Raw genomic sequence first — 22,410 nt, 5'->3', positions numbered from 1 at the left:
TGTAAACATTGTTAACTTTAGCTGTTAGCGTCATTATATAAGTGTCTGAATAAGTTTGTTCCAAATGTTTTGGCAGGTGGTTGTGCCAAATTGCTAACTTTCCACACTGTTAGACTTTAATGTTCCTTTCTGTGCCATGCTTTGCCGACGCAAACCTAGTATGTGTTGGTGGTACACGTTTGTGAAGTTTGATTGGCAAAAAAATTAAATATGAAGACTGACTGCTGCGATCGATCGGTGCATCTCTTAGACTTTAATTTTGGGTCTGATGAAGGTTCCTGTATAATTTCCTGTCTGACAAGAGAACCATTGCAGCTCACAGGTCAATAAATCAAAGTGCTTGATTAACTGATTTCTGGTTTGTTTTAGTTGCCTGGAGTAGAGAACTGCCAGAACTACCTGTTCCGATATGGCCGGCACCCTCTAATGGAGCTCCCTCTTATGATCAATCCGTCTGGCTCGGCTCGCTCTGAACCTAAAGTCCCCACACAGTGCAAGAGGTAAAGCAGCATTACTTTCAAATTAAATCAACAAGCCTTATGACTACCATTAACTTCTTGTTTCTTATTGTTAACTACTTTTGTACAACATCTCAATAATGCGTTATAAAGATAATGTATAAAAGCTATTCCTTGCTTTATCGCTATGCTTTGCTTATATATTTCACTCATTTTAAAAGTTTGGCTTCCAGCTGGCAACGTATTCCTTTGTCGTGCTTGATGAGTGATTTTCAGACGGATGCAGTCATGTGTTGTGGCCCAAGGCACACCTTTCTAAACAAATAAGTTGTTTCACAGTCGTCACTTTTACAAAATAACTGGATGCCAACTAACATGTTCTGTTTGTTTGTCTATAGGCCGCATACGCTAAATAGCACCAGCGTGTCAAAGGCCTACCAGAGCACCTTCACTGGAGAGCTCAACACACCATACAGCAAGCAGTTTGTCCACTCCAAGTCGTCCCAGTATCGGCGGCTGAAGACCGAGTGGAAGAATAACGTCTATCTGGCACGATCACGCATTCAGGGCTTGGGTCTGTACGCTGCTAAGGATCTGGAGAAGCACACCATGGTTATTGAATACATCGGCACTGTGATACGCAACGAAGTGGCCAACCGCCGTGAGAAGATCTACGAGTTTCAGGTATGTTTATTGAACACTGGCACTTGAATGCAAAGTTCAAAAACATTAATCTGGGTTAAAGGAATGAACGAAAAGGGGGGAAAAGACAAATTTGCTAAACCTGGAGTTTAGAATTGTTTTTTTTTTTTAAATTGGGATTTTGAAAATGTGTATTGACCTTTTTTTTAATTCTCTTTTTCTTTCTTCTAACTTAGAACCGGGGGATCTACATGTTCCGCATAAACAATGAGCAGGTGATTGATGCCACTCTGACTGGAGGCCCAGCTCGGTAAGTGTGGATTTGTGATTGGTTGGCTCAAACCCTTGAATCTCGTATATTGAATTTAATTTATTTTGTATTTCTTCTTGCCAGCTACGCCAACCACTCCTGTGCGCCAAACTGTGTAGCAGAAGTTGTAACATTTGACAAAGAAGACAAGATCATCATCATTTCCAGCCGCAGGATCCCCAAGGGAGAAGAGGTGCAGTGCATTAGAAAGCCAACAACCACTCAAGTCTCTCTCACATAGATTTCATTTTTTATCATTAACTTTCTTTATTTCTTACTTTCAGCTGACGTACGACTACCAGTTTGATTTCGAGGACGATCAACACAAGATCCCTTGCCATTGTGGGGCCTGGAATTGCCGAAAGTGGATGAACTAACCAGAAGAAGACGACAAAATGGAAACTTCCCCTCTCACTGGTGCCAGAACACTCCTGCGCCAAAGCCTTTGAATCCTCCATAGCCAGTGCATAAGCTGTTGTGAAAGTTGTAGAGGAAAGCTGGCCTCGGTCGTTGAAAGACTAAAGCGTTGACACCTGTAGCCAAAGGTTTGAAAAGCATTAATCAATAAAAGCAACTGCCCACCTCCATCAACAGCAGCGTGATGGTGGGGACTAACTCATGTTTGGACTAGTGAAATCACCTTTTCCTCAGCCAAAACCCTTCTCCTCCTCGACTGTTTTCAATAATCTCACAGTGGCTGGAAAACAATCCTCAACATCTACCAAATGATTCTGACCCTCTGATACTGATACACGTAGTGCAGAGCTCACCTGGAGCTTCGACAAAAAGCCATTTTAAAATACTAAGAATGAACTAATGATGCATTTTTATGTTTGAAGTCGGACCTATTTCCTGTCCCACCTGACCACACCTCCCCCTCATCCCCCAGAAAAGGCACTTTCCCCATCAAGTCATCAATGAAGACAACACGGATATTGGCTAGCTAGACAATCTTGATGTGGCTCTTTGTAAGAACTACATGTGATCGATGGAGAAAAAAAAAAGAAAGATGTAAGTTAATATAAAATTTGAGATGCTATTGATCTGTGGCTCCAGAGGAACCAGATGTTCTGACTGTGTGGAGTCCCACCGGGGGTTAGTTGGACCCAGTCTACCTCATTGATTTAGCGGGAAGCGACTGCTTTGTATAAAAACTGTTAACTGCTACTGTGGAACGGGAGGGGGGGGTGGGGAGGGAAGGGGGAAGGGCGATGTTTTTATGGGCTTAGCCTTCTCGGACAAGCAGGGAATTTTAAGCAGCAGGTTTGCTCTATCTACTCTATGCTGATGATGATTTACAATAATGAGCCAACATAATTATTATTCATGAATTGTTTATACAGAGGAAATATATGACAGTTTTGATAAGATATTGCATTAAAATCACAATCAGAAGCTTAGCGGGTGTCCTGTATGCCACCAAATCCTCCTGGATGTTGATGTAGCTTTTTTTTCTTCTTTCTTTTTTTATTTATGAGTCTCAAAAACCATGTTTATCAGCTGTGTGAAAGCACAATAACATCAACCTTTATAAGTTGCTTGAAGATAGCAATGGTGTGAGTGCGTAACTCGAGTCTTTGAAGAAGACTACAAAGTCAGAAATTTACCAAGTACATTTTGCTTGTTGCTTCATCCATTGAAGTACCACTTGTTGAAAACCAGCCGGTGGATGCATGACTACTGTCCCATTAAATGCTTTTTATTCCCCCATAAGTCAATCTTTTCACAACTCAACCTTGAACTTTTAATCATGCCTCTTCCTCTCTTAATATTTAGTGGACTGTTGTTAAACTTTACTGTAGTAGGTCTTCCTCTGCCTGAGTACAGCCTGCAGTGTTTCTACTTCCCCTGTAGTGTGCTTTTCTAGTGCTGGTACTGTCCTCTCGAGGCTGAACTGATGGCAGGGAAAGACTTATTGGAAAAAAGGGCATTTGTTTTCATTTCTATATATATATATATAAATATATATAAGATGAATGAAAAAGTCTTTAAAAGGGAGCTTTACTAAAACTCCATCTTCCCATGCTACTTTGTTTCCCCCTTCCCTAACCTAAGACCTCACATGAATTAAAAATGCAAAGTTGTACAAACTGTATATATAGTATATGCATTAGGGGACAGCAACTCTTTATCCAGCCCCTTTGTAACCAATAAAGTCAAAAGTGTAGAGAAATAAAATTGAAAAAAATCAACCACTGGATATCATTTTAACAAAGATAAAGCTGTACATAAATATAAATATATGTAAAATGGCAAACTAATATCTTTATGTATATGAACCAGAGTGTTTTGCATTTACCTGTTTTTCTATTAGTGTTTTTGCTATAAGCTCTCAGAGACAAGTTTGTTAAAATAGGTTTGAGAAAAATGTCTGGTCTTCTCAAATCAAATGCGACGAGAAGCCGGTGTGATTACACAACTGTTTGGACTCATGTGGACGGTCGTTGATTAGACATGAAAATCACTTCTTGCGTAAAGCAGTACAATGGTGCATAGCATTTGTATTTATGTAATATTGTTCGTGTTTATTTTTCTTTTTATTTATGCTACTGCTTGTTGATTACCAAAACCTGTCCCTTAATCGGTCACAATTGGATTAATATACTCTTGAATGGAAAATCTTGAACTCCCTAGAATATTGTTAGTGTTTTGCTTTTTCTATCTTCCCTATAGAAGTGAATGTGTTGGTAAACCTCGTGAAATGGTTACTTGGCCTAATGTATGTTATGATGTAATACTCAAAGTTAATCCCATACTTAACCTGGTAATGAATTGCACTCTCATAGTATAACGGAGAACTTCTCTAAAGTGGTAGATATTGATCAAGTATCTGAAGCAGTGATATATATATTTTTTGGTATGTTTCTATTTCAAGGGAAGACCATGACGAGACATTATGCCGCTCACTGGATTTTAGCCTGAATAATTTTTAACTTCTCTGAATCTTAATTTAAATTCTCTGCATATCTTTTAATTTAATAAAGTTTGCTCAAATTGAAGGTTTTTTTTAACCTCACCTACTTTTTAAAAAGATGTTGCATCTGTACAGCAGAGATACTTTTAGGGAATATGAATAAATATAATGATCATTTTTATTGTATGTGGCATGTTTTGTATGAATATTATTTTGAATTGTACATATTTTTTTCAGGACGCCAGAGGTTGCATCTCTTTATATACAGCTTTCCCACTCCCTTTTCCCTTCATCTTATTTCTTTGTCTGCTTTTGTTTCTTGTAAAGGAAAATAAAATGCATTTTAAATATGTGCTAATTTTTATTTATTTATTACTCAAACTTCATGCAACATTGATACTTCTCTTGAAGGTTCATTCTTGAAGTAATAATAATTATAAAAAAGCTCCACTTCATTTTCTTTTGGAGCTTTCTGTCACATCTCCAGCAGACGATTGACCCGTCAGCTTTGGTGAAGATAATCACGTTGGCCTTAAAAACCCAAACTACCAGTTGTTCCACTCTGAAAGCAGCTTTTGTTGGGTGAATCACATACATTCACATGTACAAATTATATATATTTATTTATATATACACATACATGCATACACATGTTTGTTTTACAGCCTACCCCCTATAAATTAGGTTTCTTTTAAAGGTGAAAAGGCTGATAGCTCTTCTGCCAGAACCAGCTCCTCCACCCTTTCCACTGTTTAGTCACCTACATGACTGGGGAGAGATGGAGGAGATAAATATGTAAAAACTGAGTTTAGAAAATTAAAAATTCAAGCAAGTCATTAGTAAAGTATATTTACTGTTTATGTGGCTCAATAACAGAGTCTTGCATTCATAAATAGCACTTATCACTGTGCTTGTTACTCTGTCCTTGCACAGGATTGATTTATTTTATTAGATTAAATTATTAGATTATACAAAATCATATACATTATGTCAGTAAAAAGTAATGACTAAGGAATTATCTAATTAGACAATATTTAAACAAGAATTGAAATTCAAGATGTGTTGTATATTATATTAGCGATAGGAATAAAGTTTTTACAATACCTACCTTCAAATAGGCAATTTAGTTTTTTGAAAAATCCTTTTGTTTCTTTTCTTTTGAAGAGAGACGGCAGGCGACCGGAAGTACAAGACTGTCAAAAGTAAAAGCCGAAGCAATAGAAGGAGTGAAGCAAGTAATATAGTTAAATCAAATTGTTGCCGTCAGCTCTCAAATGTATTTTTCCTTCTCATTGTGCTGTTTCTTGAGTGACCGCAGATGAGGTCTGGATGAGGAGACGCAAAGAAAGTGTTTCCACTTTCTACCAGTAGATGGCAGTATATGTATATATAAACCATAGATTTAGTTATATTTGCCATTGTCTTTGATAATTATCGAGGTTATTTTGACACAGATGTAATTAATGCTGTTTATTTTCTCTTAATTAGAAACCTTATGCTATTTAGTAGTTGTCCTTTTACAACCAAACATTCCTACATGGAAGAGTGAGCATGTGTTCATTAAGTTAGTTGGTTTATTCTTATTAAACCCTCTCTTCAGTTGGCACCCATGTTCCCCTTATTACCTTCAAAACTATATCATCACGAGGATCACCGGTCATACTCATTCAACCTGTTCGGTTCTAACTCTGCTGTCTGTGTCCAACTCTGGCAAAACCATATCACAATGTAGGCACTTTGGTCTAAAGAAAAACAGCAGTGTGCTGTGTGTGAACACTGTTTTAGGAGTTGACTATGAGTTATTGTATAATACTAAAACATGGAGCGCACGGCTACTCACATGGTTTCTATCCAAGTGATTGTTCTGCGCTGTTGCCTGTTTTTAGCCGTATATCTATATCTGTGCCTTTATATTTAGATAATATTCTTGTGTAACTGAGCAACAGGGCCATTGGGCTCCCCAGGTTACACGGTGGTCACTAATGTTACATCAGCAGGTCACGACCTTCCTCGGCTAAGAGCAGTAGCTTGTGTACTTCTATCTGATGACATCTGTACGTGTCTAGATTAGCAAAGAAAGACAATCTTTGGTATTTTCTAATTCTGTATGTAAAGCACAAGTTAAATCCTCCCCCAGAACAAGAACCCTTCACAATGAGTGGTGTCATTGCATCGTGATTACATCCTGTGAAACTGCTCAACTGCAGTGTTTTTCATGAAAGTATTGTTCAAAACAAGATCATTGACATCAGATATGGTTCATATTTGTGGTTCTCTCTGTTGACACCACGGTCATATATGCTCGGGTAAAGGCAGACTATTCAGACTAGTTGGCGTGATGAAGTTTTGTAGTCTCATTAAGCCACTCTTATCGCTGACCACAGCAATTAAACCACAAGAACATAATTCTAATTAAATTAATACCATGTCCGACTTCTTAACTTTTATTTTTACTTCCCTTTGAGATCAAATATAACCTTCCCTTAAACCACAGAAAACCTGTTATGTGACTATGAAGAAAAAAAAAATGCAAATCCCCATTAAATCTTGTTTGCAACTGGCTCTTTTAAAAGACACTTCATAATTGACATGGGGATACTTACAACAAAATCTCTTAAGCTCGTGCTAACCACAGACCTTATTTCAGAGATCAACCAAAAACCAATTAAAATAAAACTCATCGACTCCACGAGCGAAACAGGAGTGCAAAAATGCAAAGTCATTTCCAAGATTACATTTCCGAGCTCGACCAGCTTGAGCACGCACTGGGAGTTTACCATCAGCACTGACATGTTGTGTCATGGTCTTGTTTATTGTGTGCATGTAAACCTTCTACAACCGGGAAAAGAACACGGCCATGAAAACATGGCATGCCGCCTTAAATGAGCACCACAGGTGACGTCCCAGATAAGAAAAAGAGAATTTTATTGTATATCATCTATATACACTTTGAAACTAATTCTGAAAAGCACAACATGATTTTTGAAGTATTACGTATGAACAGGATGTCTGATGGTCATATACCCATGGCAACAAACCAAACATGGACAGGAGTGTTTTGACAATTTTGGTTCAACCGACAGCAGTCTCTCTACTTTCTCTCCCAGCTCTCCTCCTCCGATCTGCCTGCTGAACCTCCGCCATGTTAACAGTAGCAGCAACATTTCTGGGGGTACACAGCCAACGACCCGAACCAAAAGGAAGAAAGAAAAGCAACGCAGTAAGAGGGAAGAGACTTACATTTATATACCTCAGTGCAGAGGACCCAGTGTTTGAGACGGCATGCAAAAATGGGACTCTTAACATGACACGGGGATTCTGGATTAGGCGATGACATAATTAACATGAACTCAAGCCCATGTGGACATAACAGTGCAGAGCCCAACTGTGACAACTGTCAGTGTAATACTTTCATAGATTTGTCTGCAGACAGACTCGAAGCTGCAGACGACAAAGTAGAACGAAAACATGCAGGTTCACTTTCCGAGCATGTTCGTCTTTGAGGGTAAAACGTCTCGACTACTTTTAACGTCGAACCGTAAGCTCCCTGTGGCTGAACTGTCAGCAGCTGTCTCCGTTTCTGAATAAATAGCCATTGGCATCGTCGGAATTCAAGGTTACACGAGGCTTCTAAATATTCCAGTGTCAATGAGAAAGAGCCGTCACCCTGGAGGACATTTCATGTAACAGATCTGCATTACTGAACTCAACAAGCAATTCCAACAATTATACATAATAACAACAGGTTGCAGCAAAATTATCTGGGATCAGTAGTACCACCAAATTGCCATAAGGAGCAAGTTCAAAACAAATTCCAGCAGATGACAGTCTATTTCCTGGCACAGTGAGAAACCATGCAGACAAATCAAAAAACAACAGACCTCTGAAAGTACCCTGAAAGCAAAGATCACTGTTCAGATGTCACACTGATGCTTGTGGCATAAAAAGGGGGAACAAAAATACATGTTTTATATACAAATCATATGTACCCATCATCAGTAGTGTCTAATGTCAAAAGAAAACACCCATTATGTCTTTCCACAAAACACAAAAATATATTTTAAAAAAAAAAAGAAAAAGAAAACCATTGCCTTTTCACACGCCTCTTATTTGCTCAGTGTACGTGATGTTATCGCCCGTCACAAACGGGGGTTATGGCTACATCCATATGTGCGCTCAGTTTCTTAGGAAAACATCCCCTCACTCTCACGCCTGAAAAAGATGGTGAAGACTTGGACTGAACTACAACACAATGTTCATGTCATATTAGACTCTGGCTTGCCACACCTCATCTCACAGTGTTCATCAATATGAAATAAAAACTATCAACAAATAAATAAAAGTAAAAGCATCCCAAACATTTATCCCCCCCAGTCACATTTTAAACTAACGACAGGACTGGACCACATGGGTCATGCGATACCTGCAGGTGTAACACATGAGGAGGAAGCTACAGTTGAGTGCAACTCGTCTCTATTTGAAGGATATTCAAGAGGGATTAAAAAGCAAAACCTGGGTGTTCATGCTTAAATGTCCCATTACTGGATTTGTGTAATGAGCTACAGCCTATAGCAGAGGACATCTCAGTGTCTCAGAAACATGCTCGTAGTCCAGACACCTTTCACACATGACTAGAAACAATGCTTCACACACACACACGCACATCATTCTTGACTCTTCTAGACAAGGTTAGTCCATCATGGGACATATTTCAGAGGTAAAAGAGATCAAACAAAATAATCCCGTCACTGTACATTAGTAGTAATTCCTGCCATGGGAAGTGAAAAAGTTGATTGTGATGATATTAACAGTGGTAGTGTGGTAGTCTTGTGGCCCTTAGAGAAGGGGAGGTCGAAGGGATCAGGGAAGGAGACACGAGGAACAAAGGGAGGCTGGGAGGAGTAAAGTCAAAAAAGGGGGAGAAGTGACTCTCAGTAGTTTTGGCTAAAAAGGTGAGGTAGGCCTCGTCACAACTTGGAGTGTGGCTTTAAAACTGGCAGGGTTTTCATTTGCAGTCTGTCTTTAGTGTTTGTTTCCTGTGGGAGTGTGGTCTGGTTGTGCGTCTCCAGCACACCTTTTCGCCGCTCACATCTTGACGTCCTCCTCCACGCTGAGCTGAGACAGGGTCTTTTTAATGCGCAGGGCCGTCAGCCGGGCGGCACCGTTGGAGTACCAGCACTCCCTCATGATCTTACCCATCACACGCAGTGACTGCAGGACAAGGGAACCAAGAACAACTTGAGTTTAGTCCCAAACACTTGAAACACTGATGCCTCCTATCAAAGCTGACTGATAAGAACAACAAGTACAGTTTGCCCCAACATGGACATTATTTAATCAAATGGTAGTACTTTGATACATATTTCCTGTAAAATGCAACTATTATAAGAATGAGATTAAACAATGATTTAGAAATCAGCTGCCAGGTCGTCCTGTTTCGCCTGATAATGCCCAACTGCTTCTATACAGCCACTGAATGCGCCTTTTAAAAAAACCTCTGCTCTTGTTGTCTATCGTGTATAATTAGTGGGAAATACCTCGTAGCTCTGCCACCAGTTGGGCACATTGGGCCTCAGTTTCTGGTCACACACCAGCTTCCTCATCTCCTCTATGGAGGGGTCAGAGGGCACGAGGTCGTAGTAGGGCAGCTGGTACTCCTCGTGGATACCTGCACAACAGTGAGAAAGCCTTCTCAGTCGCTGGTTTCATGCTCCCGTTCATTTGATTCAATTAATTTCAATAAATCTCCATCAGCTGCTGTTTGTGGTCTTACCTCCTGCGTTACAGCGACGTGCAATCTCCCAGTACACGAGGCCCAGCGCGTAAATGTCAGCACACTTGAAGGAATCAAAGTGTTTCATGTTGATGGTCTCGTCCAGGACTTCTGGAGCCATATACCTGGAGGTGGACACGCAGGGCAGGAATGAGCGACAGCGTCAATGAGACGTAAAGTAAACCATTATGAGACAATTGCACGTTGCAAGAATCTTAGTGAGTTAAATGTTTAGGGATAATAATAAATGTCACTTGGATAAAAAGGACTTATTTTGTAATGACCAATACATATCCACAACTGGGTAAGAAAGCGCTTAAGCAAATTGATCAATAAAATATATTAAAACAATTCTTACCGCTTAGTGCCTACGCGTTGGTTGGGCGCGATATCGATTGTGTCTGTGATGGACTCGTGGCGGACTGCCAGGCCGAGGTCAGCGATGGCACACATGCCGTTCTTCTTCACCAGGATATTTTTAGACTTCAGATCTCGGTGAGCAATGCCAGGCTTACCTGCAGGGGAACAGACACATCATTCTCATTGAGAGCTCAGCAGAAATAGCCCTCGCTTGTTATGACTTCTAACTTTTAAGTCCCCGCTGATTATTATTATTATTATAATCATCTCAGCCAGCAGGATCGTACACGTGTGCCTGCATGCGGGAATGAGTGAGTATCTCTGTCTGACCACGGCTAATCCTTCCTTTTGTTGCCGCAAACTACCTCATATTTTGGATGCCAAGTTATGGCCGAAAAGACCGCTTGTATTTGCCGTTTGTCACACACTCAAAACACCTTTTATTGCCTGTGTAGCTCTCCGCCCGTGTTCTTCAGCTCACTTGTATTGTTCTGTAAAGCGGACTTGGCCAACAGAACTACCAAAACCCACACGACCATTTGTCTTACCGCTCTGCGTCTTAAACGATGAATTACAGCCGATAGCCAGCACACATCACTGCTTGTTTTTGAGTTGGAATGAAGTGTGTTTGACGACGTGTTGCAACACATTGGCGTCTAGATGGGCGCTTTGTGAGCCAATTGTAGGTTATGTTCATTTAATCAATACGGCAGTGTTTGTTGCAGCCACACCTGGCAGACATCGGCACTCTGTTTAGTGCACCTTTCCAGTTAGTTTATTGCGTGCGGTGTTTCAGCGCGACAGCTGATCTCACCTTGAGTGCCGAGGATCTCCATGTGTAGGTGTGCCAGGCCGCTGGCAGCTGACAGTGCCAGTTTGATCATGCCCTCGATGGTGACAGAGTACCGGTTAAGATAGTCAAACAGAGAGCCGTGCTCATGATAGTCTGACACAAGCCACAGCTGAGTCCATGTACCATTGTCTGAAAGAGAGCAAAAAAATAGTCAGACATCATGCAAGTGACATGTAGATTAAATAAATTGTACGGTTCAGATAAATGCCTGAAATGTTGAGTTAAATGGTCCACGTCAACACAGCCCACAAACATCCTCACCTTTATTGTCTGCTGCGATGAATCCTAGGATGTTTTCGTGGCGCAGCATGATTGTCTGGTAGATTTCTGCCTCTCTGAACCAGGAGCGCTCCTCTCTGGATGAGAAGATCTTTACCGCCACATCCCCTCCTCTCCACTTCCCTCTCCACACCTCACCAAAACGACCCTTTCCTATTATCTCCTGCAGCACAATGGTCCGAGCCACCGTCCGCTGCACAAACAGAGGCAAACCTGCGGAGGGGAAGTCGACAGACAAACTCAGAAGATTCTGTGTTGCAGTTAAAAAATCATTCATTTGTGTAGCTGAGTACACACAAAGACTGTGCTAGTGTTTTTGCTGACAAAAAAAAAAAAAGACAATGCATTTTTTCACTACATTAGTAGGCCACATCAGAGGGCTGCTTGCACTGACCAGAGCCTGATCCGGAGGTGGACATGTCATAAATGAGGTCCTGCAGGGTCTTGTCCTTAGCCAAGTACAGATGGTCACAGGATGGGTCCTCGACCTCCAGCCTCTGCCTGTGGCTATAAGCCCTCTGGTGATATTGGAACAGGAACACGCCGACCATCAGCAGCACACAGAGGAGGAACACCGGCCCTGCGATGACCGCCACCAGCTCAACCGGCCCCCAGGAGCTTCCCGGGTCCACCCCCTTTGTTGGGACTAAGAAAGCGAAGAAGAAGAAAAAGATGGAGAAGCAGAGGTGGTTACTATAGTTACTTAATAGTCAAATTGTGCAGCTATCGATGTGAAAGGGCTCTGATGTTTGATGACTGTGCCTCACCAGGGACTTCAATACTGTTGCAATAATCTAAATAGCAGCAATGGGTGTTGAGCAGGCCTTCCGCGCTCAGACAGTAGAACGGTTGTCCAGGGGGGACCAAGTTGTCCCGGTTGATACAGATGCGTACGTGTTGCTCCCTTCCTTGGATGTAGGATGTGGAGGCCATGCAGGCGCCATCAGTTTCACACTCATAGCCAGTCTTCTCACAGGTTGTGCAGTTACAACGTAAAGCTGCGAGGAAAGGACAGAGAGAGAAAGTCAAGTAAATATCAAACCATGAGGTCAAAACAAAAACACATTTTTCACTTCCCCATTATGTCCAGCAGGGGGCAAGCTAACCCCACAGTTTCCCCACAGGATCTAGAGATTGAAGTGTCCTATTCTGTTGTGGGCATTTTGTGACATGCAGACACAGTTTGGAATTTATCCGCAGCAGCCAGACGGCCCTGAAATCAGATCCTTCACTGCAGATGAACCCAAACACGCAGGGTGGAGACAGACCTGCCCAGTGGGACAGACAAAGTGAAACCCAACAAGGGAAGAGGGCTCCTGCCAAATCCCCGATGCAGCATTCTGCTCCATTCCTCTCCCATCTCTCTCATACTGACACAGAGGGCTGCCACTGTTCAAGCTAATGAGACAGAAGTTTTATTGAACACAGCACACTCCTGCGCAGGGAGCTATTAAACCGGACACAACGGAAATCTTGCCGCCGTCATAATAAAACTACAGTGGCCCATCTACACAATCCAAAGAGGTTAGTGCCAGAAAGTCCGTACAAATCTGCCATATCTGAAACAGACCCAGAGTCGATCGGGCAATCCGAGAGCCAGAAACTGCGCTCACTGATTAGATTTGGAGTGAAATGTGATTTTTAGTCATAGAACACATGCTTCTCGTTTAGAGTAAGGTCAGCTCAAAAGGCTACTTCCAAGGTTGTCTACAACCAAACAGAGTACAAAGCAGGACCCGGCAAGGCTGGATGAGGCTAGATGTGGTTTTCACATGGTGAAAAAAAAACAAAAAACACTGGGATGCTGTTAAGCTCAACTGAACCTCTGTCAAAAGGTAAATGACGAACTGTCTGACTGACAACAGGGCCGGTAGTGAGGCGTGACAGACCAAGAGCAGATTCTTGGGGAGAAAAAAAACAAAAAAAACTAGAACACTCAAGACAAAACAGTGGACTTGGCAAAGACAAGACCATAACCACAACAACAACACAGGAGGAGACACAAAGCACAGAGGAATTTAAATCCTTATTCCCCCCTCAAAAAGAAGAGGCTCAGCAGCGGTTGGACCACTGACAATATCTGCACCGGAGGAAAGAAAAGATTTTAAGAGTGGCAAGCTTCCACTAATCCTCCGTGTCTTATCCTGAGGGCTTCTTTGACCAGATGAGCACACTCATCTGCCCCGTTTAAACCAACTTGGGTGTCTGTCAAGAAGGTGTCAGCAGATTGCAGAACATTCCTGAACTGACCGAGTGGTCACACAATTAATTAGGCTTTAGTTCCGTTCTTAAAATGATGATAAACTGATTGCGCCATCAGCACGCAACACCCAAGTGGCCAAAACCACAAACCCGGTGTCAGAGGAGGGGTTTTCACTGGTTTCTGGGAAGTTGCATTGTGTGGGAGCATATTTTGCATGTAGCGTATGCCGATGTGTCTATGCTTGTTCACCGAGTGGTAACTGGAAATGTGGAACACTCGTTTCAGTAACATTTCTCATGTGTTTAGTGTTAGCGTGCGTGTATTGCTCTCCAGGAGGTGAGCGGGAAAGTGGCAGGAACTCTTGGTGGAGTGCGTCCAAATTCACCAGAGTTCACATGCAGATGGAATTTCCTGCAGATTACACAGAGGTGAAGCGGCCTGGGACTGATAAAGAAAGAAAAACAAGCTGTGTGCCACATCACGCTAATCTACAGCAGCAATGAAGCAAATGGTTTAGCTAAATAAAAAAGATGACAGGAGTAACAGCTGTAGGTTAGAAAGCTGGGAGATGCTTTATATCAATCATTAAATCCAATCTGAATCCCTTCTTCCATGAGGCCGCACACTTACGTCGGCTTGATGTTTACTGCATCTCAAATAAATCAGCTAGTTAGTCCAGACATGAGTCATTTTGATCACTCCATCCTGATAAGAGTAACATTTAAAGAAGAAAAACACATGTTTTTTTGACAAACAGTTCTCCACAGCTCACTCACAATACAGCCACCCAGTTTGATTAAATGTCCCTCGTTTTTTTAAATCAAAACAGAAGGCTACAAAATACTTTTTACGACAAACACAGAGCACCAATATTCAGCAACATTAACAACAGTGATCTGATAAGAAGAACCCCATGATCTAAAAGGATCAGGGGCATCCATCACAGAGGCTGTGTGTGGTAAGACAGATGGTACACAGACTTACACAGTGCGGTTACATGGATTCGAATAACTGGCTTAGTCCGACTAAAATCGAATTATCCAGTTCATGTAAACACCTTTATTCGAATAACTGCGGTCCGACTACGATCCGATTAACACCCCTGGATAACTCGATTCGATTCGATTGATAATTCGAATAACGCTGCATGTATACGCTGAATCGGATCGGAACTGGACAATGCGTTTGTGCGCATGCTCAAGATCCCGCCGCCTCCTCCCTCCCGCCCTCCCAGGTCGTGACCCGGAAGTCGAAAGAGACGATAAGTTGTCACGGCCGGCAGAAACAAACAAACGTAAAAGTCGGGTTACGAGCCGATACTACCTTCGGTGGGTGTCTCTGCTAGCTCTCTGGTGTAGCCTGCTGGCGCTGCTGCTAGTTCCCTGTTTGCTCTGCGCTAGCTCCCCGACAACCACCGAAGCTAGCGGGGTTCTCTCCATTATGAAGAGTGAAGAGGTCAAGCGGAGATGGCTGTATCACCACTACATGTAATGAAAACAGCGCCACCTGTCGTATCGGATATGACATGCATTCGGCCAATGATTCGATTTATTCACTGCCATGTATATTCGGATAACAGCAGTTGCCCCGAAAGAGAGCATAGTCCGACTAAAGCAAGATTCGAATTATTACCAGCATGTAAACGCACTGACAGATAGAGGGTCGGAAGAGAAAACCAAACATGGCTGAAAACACACACACACACACACACACACACACACACACACACACACACACACACACACACACACACACACACACACACACACACACACACACACACACACACACAGACACAGACACAGACACAGACAGACAGAGAGTCTATCATGGATGGTTTGAGGTCTACCAAGAGTTTGGGTTGTGGTTCGTCTTTCCCTTTCGTTACAGGCTACCTTGTGGAAACACCATATGTCGTCTGCTTCCACACGAACAAGAGGCGTCCCTATGGGTGGCCGATATGGAGAACATCTACGACAAATAGTCATGTTCTATATTGACAGAGATGGAAACAGTCCTGCTTAGTACATTTCAACAATTCCCATTAAAACCAATAAACAAAGTAGACATATTAAAAGGGAAACCTCAATTGAAGAATTTCCATTGGCTGACAAATCGCTGTGACCAGTCGGAGTATATTATATCACCTAGACCATGACAAGCTTTCACAAAAGACGACCTGATATGAAACTAAGAAGAATAAAATTCAAAATAGAAAACTAAATTCAAAATGAATGTCAAGCAAGACAGACATTGTTGGAATTAGTTATGTACTTGTGCACTAAAAAAAGAACTCCTCGCCCACTGGCATTTCGGTAAATGCCATGTTGTTTGCACAGCGCTCTGCATATCTCACTGAATTTGGAGCAGAAGTGTCGTAAAGCTCGACTTGAAGGAATAATATTAAGCCTGGGTACACATGGATATGAGTAGAGCCCGGGTGTATGTGTTTTTTTAGTCAACTCTGCTCTTGTATCCAAGTAATTGGTGGTCTTTACACTGGTCCTTTGTGTGGAGATTAAGACGACATGAGGGATTGGACCGGCCCTGCGTGAACAAAGAGCCGAGTGGGGGAGCGCACTTCTGCATGGAGCAGTGTGGGGGGATGGGTGACGCGGGGGACCAACCAGTGTTAACAGTAACAACTCCGACGTTTGGGGGGGCTGCTGCGGGCCAGACAGAATGGGGGCCTGGTCCCAAGTTAGTCAGGACAATACGTAGGGGAGGGGCAGGCGACGAGCGGGACTCAGAGGGGCCCCCCAGCTGCGGTTGGGGGTCTGCCCAAGTGACCAGCTGCGACCGTCATTAAAACCCAGTCTAGACTTTGACTTGCGGGAGGGGGTAAATAACAGGAAAAGGGAACAGTGGAGAAATAGGGGGAGAACCCAGCGCAAAGAGCGACTGGTTGAGCTGCCAGTGTGTGAAGTTCCTGCCATTCCGTTCATGTTGAGACAGGAAGTGGCAGACAGCGTGAGGAAGGGATTAATAAAACATTGTTGCCACAAGCAGCATCGCCTTAACGTGGACCCGAGTATAAACCACAGCATAGTCCCACTCCAAACACCTTCACACATCAACCTTCATGGCCGTGTTATGCGAGTATGCCAGTGTATGCGTGTTGCTCAGACCTACTCGTGCACAGCGACACAGTCAAAACAGGAGGTGAGCCTTCCATTATGGTAAGATGATAGAGTCTGTGGAAAATACGCGTGCTTGCCACAGGGCAGCAGGGTTACACAAACACAGTGGGTTTTTGGGAGCTAAACGACACAGACGAGACAGGCGGGTATGTGTACGCGTGTGCGTGTGTACACACACACACGGAGCAGAGCACCATTACCAAAATGCACTGGCTGAAATTAAATCCATACGGATACCAGACTAAGAGCTGATCAAGACAAGCAGACGCCACCAGACAGTGTGAGTGCAATCACACGCACGGGTACGCACCCACACACACACACCACAACTGTGTCCTAATCAATGTTAGGGGAAGGAGGAAAGTCATTACCTTTGTCTGCATCTCAGGGTCAGATTACTGATCTGATTCTAAAGTGAAGTCTCTGGAGCTGAGGCTGCATCTACCATCTCTACCACCAACCACCCTCCAGGCTACATCCCATCCTGTCTGCTGCCCCGGATTAGTTCAAAGGCACACAAGTGTGAGCACTGGCTCACTTTGGATATTTCATACTGCTGCTCAAATTCCCAAACTGATCCATGTTGCCTCTACTATAATACCCCTGTATGTTACAGTACTGTGAGTCAATGCATCTGCCATGTGACCTGAGATTAAAACCCATTCTGAGTATTAGCAGGACAGAGACTTGGCGATTACACCCATTTTCTGTCTTTCTATAACTGTTTAACAGGTTTTAGGTTACAGTTAGGTTTATATGATGTTATGTAACAGACCAAAACAACTTGAAGCATCAATAGTTAATTTAATCTTCAATTAGGGTCCATCAGGGAAAAAATATAATTTAGTATCTGTGATGAAACTCTACATTATTAAAAACAGAAAGAAAAAAAACAAACATTTCAGACAATACCCAGCTCTAGCCACAGTTTAGGACAACCCCATAGTGTATGAGAATAAGATCAGACTACCTTTTTAAAACAAAAACTTGTATGTATATACAAACCAAAACAATATGATTATATACTGTTATTTTGCATACATACTTGAGATATAAATCAGATGTTCTGACACCAAAACAAATTATGGTTATTATCAAAGTCCGGCCATAACGCTATGTTGATGTAGGAAATACACACAGACAGGCACACACATAACATACATATTGAAATCATACACTCTTAATAAAATTATATGTACTGCTCAAAAATTACGCAAAGATGATGAACTGTTAAGTGAAACACTTTCCGTTTGAGTCAACATCAACATGGGCAGCCAGAGAAAGGTGAAAGATAGTAGTTGTACTTCTAGCTATAGACAAACACTCTCACCAAAATCCCCAAGCAAAGGATGTCTTCCCAACGGCCCTTCCCTAGATCACACCAATCCGTCGGCTACACACCTTCAAGCTGAAAACTACGAGGCAGAGCAGATCTAACCTACATGCCAACAAAACAAATCAAACACCTTTACAAAGAGACGTGTAATGGACGGGTGTCAGGTTCAGCCCTATAGACGTTAACTCTGAGAGCCGCTGGGTCTGTCTGGGTGTACTGTGACAATAACAACATTGCACAAGAGCAGAAGTCATTATACCACTGATATATACTAAAAAAATGTTTTAAATAATGTAGCACAACAGACAAAGCGTCGAGAGTAAATTATCAGCATGGATAAGTGCGCAACCGAAGGTGAAATTGCTCTGCGATGGTACTAATCCCTTGTGGTCCAACATCAGTAATAGTGAAGCTGGGTCAGTCCGGGGCTACGCCGTCTGCTGTAGCAATTAGGGCCCTGTGCCTCCGGGCCAACGGAGGTCATTAACGACACTGATCATTATGGAGGGAAAACTAGACCACCCCAGACCCGACTTGACCCCAACTGGCTTAGTCTTGTACTATAAAAACTGTTGGTAATAACAGATTGTTAAAAAGGTAGGCGGTGTGTGGGCCAGGATATAACCTGACATTTTATACAAAGGACATGCAACTTAATTTAATAACAATTTAGCTGCAGGGACCTGGCAGCCCAAACATCTGTCTATTTAGAACACACCTCGACAACTGCTACACATTTGGGGAAAAACCAACAACTTTCTCCATCTCAAGCCTGGAAACATCTCTCCCCCCCCCCCCCCCCCCGTTCAAACTCTTCTTTTTACACACCTTTGAATTTAATAGGTTTCAACGTACATTCCCTTGGCTCTGAACTAATGGGCAGGTGTACACATGTTCCATTCTGACGAGCTCACGCTTCCTCACCATTAACTCATTCTCATCCAATTTGACATTAAACAACACCCGTAACAGAGTGCAGTTCCCCGAACAAGTTTGAAGTAAGGACTTTTCTGTTTCCAATCACATTGCGTTTGATTTGACACAAATCATGGGGAACAACAAGACGCTGGCATCGTCTATATACGGCCTACTAAAAGTGAGGGCAGAGTTCAAGAGATAATAGGAGCTCATCTTACCAGAGGCCTTCATTTCACCTGGGAAAAAACACACAACAGCCCATGCTTAAGCGTGATACACCACCTTAAGATGGCAGTGAGTGAGTGAAAGCAGAAGTGGGGACTCTGAAAACAAAGTACAGATTAAATTCTGATAAAGTACCAGGCTTTATACATGACAGTGATAGAGAATAGGAAGGGCAGGCGTAAAGGAGAAAGAGAGGGACGCGCCCTACTTCTCGGCAGTGTGGTTGACGGTGCCCATATCACATTGCTATTGTGTTCAATGCACCCAGGCAGGTTGCGTCACACAGGCATGTAATGCCCATAACACTAGTGACTTCTAATCCTGATGAAGTCAACAACACGTGACAGATTCGTCAAAGCTGTGAGTAAAGCATATTCTCAAAGAAACATGCTTCATTCACCACAGCAGGCCTGGATCCAGCGCAGCTACTTTCAGGTTTGTCTGGTTTCAGTCTGTGCATGGTGTAATCCATTACATGGTGTGAAACCATGGCTCCAGACAGGCTTGTGGGCCCCTTGAACGGCAGACCCCGCCAGCTGGACAAACCCCATCGTCACCCCTTGTGTGCTCGGTCCGCACCCCCACTCACACACCACTGTTAATATTGGAGTAACCCCGTCAAACATTGACTGTTCAGGTGTGACAATTTTTTCCGAGCATGCCTCAAAAGAACTGATTGGCCCTTTTGTGAGCTGCACCCTCATCTAAACTCAGCGGGGGTGGAATATTTATATGATTGGTACGCTGACTCAATCGTTTAAAATCACAACATGCACTTGTTTTTTATATTTTATTTAGTGTATCCATTGAGTGGCAAGTTGCAACACAGGAGAAACAGCAGAAAAACAAATGAAGGTTTTTGCGTAACCAGAGACTTGCATGTGACTCAAATGAAAGTTATGAAAAAAAAAAGTGTGTTTGGAGCCAAGTTAAAAGATAAATAGACGAGCTGCAAAGACAGAAACGAAAGTTTAGTCCAACATATGCCCCTGTGATGAGGTGGCATCAGCTGCTCCCGGCAGACAGAGAGGACTCCGGCTGAAGCAGCCCCATAACTGGCGCCTCAAAAGACCCCACTTGCCACATTTCCATCACAATGAACCCAGACTTCAACTCTGACTTCTGTCTGGGATGGCTGAATGCACGGCTGTTCTCACCCTATGCCAGCATTCACGTTCTGCTGGAGGCCACTAAGCAGCCTTTTCACTCCTTACAAATGGACACCAATGCAAGAGATGCCAGTGTTTACTCTCCAAAAAAAACAAAAAAAAACACAACACACATTTCATGAACAACCCAGACACGGCCTTCATTCAGCGACCCCTCGCTGCTCCATCCGGGGGCAAGCGCCACGTGATGCGCCAATAACCGACCACAGTCCGCACGTTCAACCAGCCTGCCACCGATAAGCAGTCACAAGCCAGCAAGATGTTGTTTGGTAAACATGTTAGCATAACAGCGACTGATAAGTTAGACATCGAGAGGAAACTGTGGGTTGTTAAATCGACACTTTATTTGTTTCCACTCCACAATACGTTGTTTCAATTCAGTATTGTATCCCTCAAACGAGCCACAGTTATCGACAGTATTCAACTTTACAGGGTCCATTAATATGCAGTGAGCTAGCCGACGTTAGCTGGCTGTTCGAAACAAACAGCACCACCATGTTGTTGTTGTGGTTTTAGCTTCTCGCTCCGTGTTCAATACCCACCAGACACACGTCGAGGTTGTTTTTTTTCAGCCAATAAAACACACAAACAAAACGGCGTGACTTTTGGTTTCGGGTATTCAGGTCGACGCTAGCTGGACGCGGGGAGCCAAATCCCCGGCGCGCAGCGCCATGACGATGAGCGACAACAGGCGATGCCCGGGTCGGTCCGGGGGAAACACACATCGAGACAAAAGCCGGAGAGGCGCTCACACGAAACTTACCGTCAGCGAGAGACGCCGAGGCGAGCAGGGCCACGAGCGCGAGGGCGATTTCTTTCAGAGCCATTTCGTCCACATTCCCATCTCTCCGCGATGAAATCCGTCCGGAGTGTGTCGTTTATCAACACGACCCGACCTGAAACACACAACCACAGCCAGACCGCACGCACCACACAGCCAAATACGAGCCAGCCAGCCAGCCAGCCGGGCGAGTGACGCGTTTAAAGGGGTGTGTGCGCGCGTTTAAAGGGGAGGGCCGCCTGCTGCATGTACCCTTCTGCCACTGAGGTCACGGCTGTGTGGCAAAAAATAAAAACGTTATCTCATTTATCAAAAAACTGAGTGAATACCGACATAAGTATCTCGTTTTGACTTGACAGTTAAGATATCTCCATATAATCACAATGAATAATTGCAATGTCTGTAATATAATTGTGTTATGTCTATATGTGTAAACATGCATGTTATATTTAAACGCTGGTAGATTTATTGCAGATGCGGTTATGCATTTCTGGATAAGTATTTTTTTTATATATGCTATTATGATATTGCTATGTAGTTTCATGGGTGTACGAGGTGTTTCACGGTGCTGTGGATGAATGTATGAACCATTAACCTTGCTTGAGGTCACATGCATTTGGTGAATCTAGTTAAAACATTACATGATATATTTAGACAACAAACTGGGTCTCACTGAAGATGTTGAATCATTAAATTAACAGATTTTTTTCACTATGTAAGATTTTTCCCTTTTTTAAAGGGATTTATAAATTAGTTGGGCAAACATGTTGCTTTTCATTATTTAAAAATGACAAAATAAAACAACAAATGGAAGGTTATATCAACTTAAAAGAAATGTGTTTAAAGAAATGTTTTTATGACAATACAAAGATGTTTTACAAGTATACAAAGATTATGCCAAACTGAACATGTTGGGTAAATGCCTTTCCCCCCAATCTGTTCATTAGCTTTATGGCTGGAAACAAACAGCAACATTACGGTTACATCAATTTCATCTGCTGGGGTTAACTTTGTTATGCCTGGTTTATGTATTCCTGATTGAGGTTATT

General features: G+C 42.8%; 2 protein-coding genes across 8 annotated transcripts in view; one reads left to right on the top strand and one right to left on the bottom strand.

Moving 5' to 3' along the window:
* The window catches only part of kmt2d (lysine (K)-specific methyltransferase 2D), a 28,233-nt gene extending 26,204 nt beyond the window's left edge, over positions 1-2,029 (top strand). For all 7 annotated transcript variants that reach the window (XM_068598235.1, XM_068598231.1, XM_068598234.1 and 4 more), the window contains exons 51-55: positions 370-500; positions 857-1,142; positions 1,337-1,410; positions 1,495-1,603; positions 1,695-2,029. In XM_068598235.1, the coding sequence (XP_068454336.1) occupies positions 370-500; positions 857-1,142; positions 1,337-1,410; positions 1,495-1,603; positions 1,695-1,787 (693 nt within the window). In that variant the 3' untranslated portion in view covers positions 1,788-2,029. The remainder of the gene's footprint in view (positions 1-369; positions 501-856; positions 1,143-1,336; positions 1,411-1,494; positions 1,604-1,694) is intronic.
* Positions 2,030-6,752: 4,723 nt separating this feature from the next.
* On the bottom strand, positions 6,753-21,534 carry LOC137799957 (activin receptor type-1B-like). Its single transcript, XM_068596879.1, has 9 exons — positions 21,344-21,534; positions 12,357-12,587; positions 11,984-12,235; positions 11,572-11,802; positions 11,272-11,439; positions 10,456-10,612; positions 10,098-10,222; positions 9,862-9,992; positions 6,753-9,535 (listed from the first exon to the last, which is right to left on the bottom strand). The coding sequence occupies exons 1-9, from the start codon at positions 21,405-21,407 to the stop codon at positions 9,410-9,412; spliced, it is 1,485 nt and encodes a 494-aa protein (XP_068452980.1). The 5' UTR covers positions 21,408-21,534; the 3' UTR covers positions 6,753-9,409.
* Positions 21,535-22,410: the final 876 nt, after the last annotated feature.

The sequence above is a fragment of the Clinocottus analis genome, unplaced genomic scaffold (genome assembly GCF_023055335.1).
Source record: "Clinocottus analis isolate CAN_PGR_092001 unplaced genomic scaffold, fCliAna1.0.p SCAF_4, whole genome shotgun sequence".
In the NCBI taxonomy this organism is placed as follows: domain Eukaryota; kingdom Metazoa; phylum Chordata; class Actinopteri; order Perciformes; family Cottidae; genus Clinocottus; species Clinocottus analis.
The sequence above is the reverse complement of the archived record's forward strand: the minus strand, read 5'-3'. Positions and strand labels throughout refer to the sequence as shown.